The 6,654-nt window shown below is 40.0% G+C and overlaps 1 protein-coding gene across 1 annotated transcript; it reads left to right on the plus strand.

Moving 5' to 3' along the window:
• Positions 1 to 3,187: 3,187 nt before the first annotated feature.
• Positions 3,188 to 6,283, plus strand: LOC119489054 (peroxynitrite isomerase THAP4-like). Its single transcript, XM_037771191.1, has 2 exons — positions 3,188 to 3,670; positions 4,867 to 6,283. Exons 1-2 carry the CDS (start codon positions 3,472 to 3,474, stop codon positions 5,181 to 5,183), a joined length of 516 nt encoding a protein of 171 aa, XP_037627119.1. The 5' UTR covers positions 3,188 to 3,471; the 3' UTR covers positions 5,184 to 6,283.
• The last annotated feature ends 371 nt before the right edge of the window (positions 6,284 to 6,654 follow it).

The following is a 6,654-nucleotide window of genomic DNA, read 5'->3' on the forward strand; positions in this document are numbered from 1 at the left end:
TAAATAAAACATAACACACAGCTTCATAGCAACACATAGCTTCATAAAAACACATAACAACACATAGCTTAAATAAAAACACATAACAACACATAGCTTAAATAAAAACACATAACACACAGCTTCATAGCAACACATAGCTTCATAAAAACACATAACAACACATAGCTTAAATGAAAGCACATAACACACAGCTTCATAGCAACACATAGCTTCATAAAAACACATAACAACACATAGCTTAAATAAAAACACATAACACATAGCTTAAATAAAAACACATAACAACACATAGCTTAAATAAAAACACATAACACACAGCTTCATAGCAACACATAGCTTCATAAAAACACATAACAACACACAGCTTAAATGAAAGCACATAACACACAGCTTCATAGCAACACATATCTTCATAAAAACACATAACAACACATAGCTTAAATAAAAACACATAACACACAGCTTCATAACAACACATAGCTTCATAAAAACACATAGCAACACATAGCTTCATAAAAACACATAACACACAGCTTCATAGCAACACATAGCTTCATAAAAACACATAGCAACACATAGCTTAAATAAAAACACATAACAACACATAGCTTCATAACAGCACATATTAACACATCATAACAACAAACCGTAATCCGCTCACAGGAGCACATACAACAATACAACCCAAAGTTATACCAAATTTCAGTATTGCTTTAACTGTGATTAGAGGTTACTGGCGACCCAGAACTATATCCAGCAATATCTCTGTCAATTTTACTGCTAATGAAAAGATAAATGTACCGATGGAAAGCTGAAGATCTTGCCGTTCTATAGTTGTATTGGTTGTCATTCTATCATGAAGGCAAGGAGATGAAGTTTGACCCTGAAGTGACCATGGTCCTTTTATTTGGTTTTCACGTTTTTCTCAGGTTAAGGGCTTTTAAAAAGCACCCTTTACAAATAAAAGGGAGAAAAAAACATATCGGTGATCTCCTGACATCTGATCTAATCAGCTTGAATACACCTTGGAAAACATCAAGAGTCATAAATTCAACACTGTGGAATATTAAGAGTCTATTTGGAGGCCATTTTGAAAAATAGCTGCCACGGCCCTCAGGCACCAAATTAGTAGTGCCCCGATATCTATGTCTTTTCATAACATATAAACCTACATTTGTGCCAAATGTATTGCAATATGCCAGTTGTTGTGCTTAACTCCACCGCTAGTAGTGGTTTCTTTCCTACAAAGCTTCTTCTACTGAAACAGGGTCACACCAATTATATCACTAGCCTTCTCAATAAACTTTTTGATCCTGTTGGAAGTGATGCCGTTACCTCTACCTGAGAAAACAGTTCTGCTGCCACCTGGTGGCTGATGTGTCACATTACTGCTCTCTGTTACATCACTGATGGGTGTGGTGAGCTGTGTGAACACAACAGGAAACATTCCTGCTCAATGAAAATATCAATATTAATAAACTATTTTGTTTTTGCACTTAACAGAACGGAATCTGACATCAGTCAAAGCGTGACTTTAGAAAACTACTGACAAATTTAAAATACCCTTTTCCAAATATGTATTAGCTGATGTTTTTCTTTTCTGAGCTCCTCAATTTCTGTTACATTTGTGGGACATCGGTGTCTATCGACAGTGCTGGAAAGAAATTAAGTACATTTACTCATATATATATATATATATATATATATAAAAGAGCTTCACATTTACCAGCTACAACATTAAAGTGATGAGCACATTAATGCATCAGTAATTATAATCCAATAATATATATATATACTTCATAAATGGACCATTCTGCATAATGTGTATTTTTAATTTGACTTTACTGCTATATTTTGATGTTAATACTAATACATTTGTATGCAGGACTTTTACTTATAACAGAGTATTTATACACTGTTTATACGACTTGATTGAGTCTGAAATTGCTTCGGAAATAACTTGATTCAATTTGACTAAATGTGTCTGCATATATAAATAATATATAAAATAAATAATATAATAATATATACAAATAAACGGTATTATCATTATTATTATTATTGATGGTGTTACAATAAAATGTATAGGAAAAAGTAAAGCTTCAAAGAAATCTTTCTGTTTCCATTCACTCATCCTACACAGAGATGGATCAATACTGACAGATTCCAACCTGATCAGAAGTAATATTCAGAGAAATTAAATGTCAACATGTACATAAAATATATTAATAATATATTCTACTGCTCTCTGAACAGCTCCAAACTTTAATTGTAAATATTTACATTTCACTTGGAAAAAATCTTAGTTTACAAGGTGAGATAGTGTTGGGAGAGAGGAGGATGATGGCTAAGCCGTCATCCATGATGGAGAAGGACTCCCACCCCATGCAGGACACCATCTCAGCACTGGAGAGCTCCTTCAGCGACAGGCTGCTCCACCCAAAGTGTGTGAAGGAGCACTATCGCAGGTTCTTCCTTCCTGCAGCTCTCAGACTCCACAACCAGCACTGCTCCCAGTAGACCACAACCAGCACTGCTCCCAGTAGACCACAACCAGCACTGTTCCCAGTGGACCACAACCAGCACTGTTCCCAGTGGACCACAACCAGCACTGCTCCCAGTGGACCACAACCAGCACTGCTCCCAGTAGATGACAACCAGCACTGCTCCCAGTAGACCACTTTCATTTCATTCACTGCAATATCATTTCCCACTTGTGCGATTGTGTTAATAGTGCGTTTCTTGTCATTACTGTGTAGGCCTATACTGCTCCTATTTGTATACTTCCTTCTATTTAAATGGTTTATATTTTGTTACACTCTGTTTAGCTCTTTTTTCCTGTGTTAGCTGATGCTTCTTGTTTCTGCACTATCCCCTTCACTGCTGTACACTGCACATTTACACACTGCGGGACTATTAAAGGGATATCTTATCTTATCTTATTTTAGATAAATCTTGAGTTTTGGATGTGTACACTTTTATAACCTCTGTAAAAAAGAGAGATTAATAACAATAATAATAATGATAATAATAACAAAACAAAAGGTAGTAATATTTCATCGAAATGAATTCTTTTCTATCTGTTCCACTGTATGTTCCAATAAAGAGAGCTGTGCTGCCATCTTGTGGCCTGCAGGCTGCCTGTGAGCTGCTACCAGCTGCTGAGGGATTGTGGGACATTGTGAAAGACACTGTCCCGGTGCATAATGTGAAATGTGGACTAAAAGTCAGGCTTTGTCCACCTCTGCTGCTATTAACCCTGTCTCTCACAACAAGATTGTTCGACTGTTCAACTCTCCGTCCGATATTCAGAGTATTAATAGAGACCGTTTCAACGACATTTTTCGGTTGCTAGGCAACTACATCGTTGTTCCGCCGACACTTCCGGTCCAGCCACTACTGAAAACACGAGAAGCAGCGGATGATCGCTGAACTTTCTCCTCCTGACACCCAGATCCCCAGTGTGAGATGGCTAAACTAGTGTTGGGGCCGTGCTGCTCAGTGGAGGGCTGTTCCCTCCGACCGGGCACCAACTTACTGTCCCAGATCAAAGTGTACCGCTTCCCTAAAGACACGCAGCAGCGCAGTGCGTGGATAGCTGCCGTGAAGAGACGAGACTGGAGCCCGTCGGTCAACTCCAGGGTCTGTAGCACTCACTTCATCACCGGTAAGTCCGGCATCGTCTCAGACAAGGACAATGACAACACGTCTAGGTGTGGAGCTGGGCACATGTCTGGCTGGTCAGGACGGACATTCAACGGTTCAGCCAGTTGGTCAACAAGCTAACGCTAGCTAGCCTTCAGTCTGCAGAGGACTCTACAGAGGAGCGGGTGTGTGTGTGTCTGTGTGCGTGTACGTGCTGTGTGTGTGTATGTGGGTGTGCGTGCTGTGTGTGTGTTTGCGTGCTGTGTGTGTGTGTGTGTGCGTTTGCGTGCTGTGTGTGTGTGTAACGTTCACTAGGCTCACTAAAGATGTGCTGAAGATGCAGGCCATCAGCAGCAGGAGTATGTTCTTGTTAAGTCCCTCCGTGTTGTTGATTGAATATCAACTTTGCATCTTGATCCCAGGCTACAATCACAAGAATCTATGCTGCACCCAAATGTAGTTCAATGTTTCTCTGTAGCTGTTCTATGGAACTGCTGTGTAGCCTTCAGTCCACAATTCACTTTAAACAAAATAAAACATACACATTTGTATCTGTTCAAAATGTACCTTAAAGGGAGATTAGTCAAGTATTTAATCCTCTTATCAATATGGAAGTGGGCAAATATGCTGCTTTATGCAAATGTATGTATATATTTAACAACACAAAACAATGACAGATATTCCAGAAACCCTCACAGGTACTGCATTTAGTATAAAACAACATGCTCCAATCATAACATGTCAAACTGCAGCCCAACAGGCAACAACAGCTGTCAGTGTGTCAGTGTGCTGACTTGACTATGACTTGCCCCAAACTGCATGTGATTATCATAAAGTGGGCATGTCTGTAAAGGGGAGACTCGTGGGTACCCATAGAACCCATTTACATTCACTGATCTGGAGGTCAGAGGTCAAGGGACCCCTTTCAAAATGGCCATGACAGTTTTTCTTCACCAAAATTTAGCGTAAGTTTGGAGCGTTATTTACCCTCCTTCACGACAAGCTAGTATGACATGGTTGGTACCAATGGATTCCTTAGGTTTTCTTGTGTCATTTGATGCCAGGATATTTCACTAGCTTTGAAACTGAGCCCTCTACAACCTAAAAAACACAAGTTGCGTTAAAGAAATGAGTGGCGTTAGAACGAACTTGCGTTATTGTGTTAACTTTGACAGCCCTAATAAAAATATAATCATCTACTTTTTCTACATTTTGTAGGGAAGCCATCGAATGACCCTCTCCATCCTGACTACGCCCCTTCAAGAATGCCAGACAAACCTCAGAAAGCAAAAGGAATGGACAGATACTGGAGACCACTCAAGCGAGCGGCCTCAGCAGCTACACATCCTGACGCGGGGCCTGAAACTGTGAAGCGTACCGAACCTGAAAGCCCCAGATATAAGAACAAATCAGTTGGCACAGATCTATCCATGAAAGATATAGAGGACCTTCTAAGTGAAAATGCTGCCCTAAAAAGCTACAACGAAGAACTGGAGACAGAATTAAGAGCCCATGAGCAAATCATAATACAGTAGAGGTCATTTGTATGTGACTTGCAAGATGATGTTCTATACCGGCCTTCTTTTGACATTCTTGACCAGCAGCCTGGACACCCCAAACCTTGACAATGCCACCTGAAAACCAGCTCTTTGCTGTGTTGATGAAACTATGCCTTGGCCTGACTCATTGGGATTTGTCTTACCGATTCAAGTGTAGCTGTGGTACCATGTCTGCCATTTTTCATGACTGGCTGAATGTTATGTCGCAACGTGTAAAATATCTTATTCTCTCGATCTTATTCACTAAATGCCAGGGCATTAACACATTCACAGAACAAGTCCAACAAGACAATCAAATTTCTTCTTGGAATAAATCCAACATCACTTTCTTCTCCAAAGCTTGGGTGGGTGCGCAAATGACATAGTCATTACACAGCAAACTGGCTTCATTGATGTCCTGGAGGAGGGAGATACGGTCCTTGCCGACAGAGGATTTGACTTTCCAGACTACTTTGCCAAAAAAGGTGTGAGGCTCCCTGTGTCGGCATGGACACGTGGCAAAAGACAGCTAACAGGACTGGAGGTGTTATGGTCTCGCCAGATGTCATGGGCAAGGATACATGTGGAATGCTCAATTGGCAAATTAAAGACATTTTACATTTTAAAAAATACCCTGTCCATCAGCATGATAAAGAAGCACAGGACAACTAACTGACAGCATGGCTGCGACTGATCAAATATTCCTGTTGTGTGCTGCTTTGTCAAACCTTGATGAACCCCTTATCAGTTAAAGATCAACTACCAGGAAGATTGACTTTGAGATATGGCAAGCTTTCTTAACCTTGGGGTCTGGACTTCATGTGGGATCCCCTAAATGATAATATCTGGTTTCATTTCCAAATGAGAACCAAACTTAAATATTTGTCTGATGTTGGGGTCATAGTGATTTTCTAACATGAATTTGGGGTCCCAAGACAAAACATACTGATATATGATTCAGGTTTTGTAATCCCTGCCCAGTTATTTTTATTCACATGAATTTCTGACATGAATATCATCAGCCAAGTTTTGTAATGTTTGCCTACTTGTTTTTATCTTGGCTAATTCAGTGGAGTAAAGTAATAACAATAACAAGCTTTTACAGTGTACAATTATGTGTTTTATTTATACAATGCTGAAATCGTACAAGGTCATGCAGTTTGAAGTACTAAAGTTTCTCAGTTATAATTGATTTCAAACAACTTACTAAAAGGTACAGTGTGTAGAATTCGGCTGCATCTAGTGGTATGGTTGCAGGTTGCAGATCCCTTTCCAAGACTGCGGTAACGTGGGACGCTGAGTGCAAACCGTGGTAACGCCGTTTGCCGCGCTCAGAGGCCATCCATACCATAATAACACTACTTTAGGAGCAATGGAAGTCAGATGGTAGCTTGCGGAACTACGGTTTTGCACTCTGCGGTACATGTTACACAAGCATGTCGTAGAACTACGGTGGCCTTCAGGTAAT

The sequence above is a fragment of the Sebastes umbrosus genome, chromosome 5 (genome assembly GCF_015220745.1).
Source record: "Sebastes umbrosus isolate fSebUmb1 chromosome 5, fSebUmb1.pri, whole genome shotgun sequence".
Lineage (NCBI taxonomy): Eukaryota > Metazoa > Chordata > Actinopteri > Perciformes > Sebastidae > Sebastes > Sebastes umbrosus.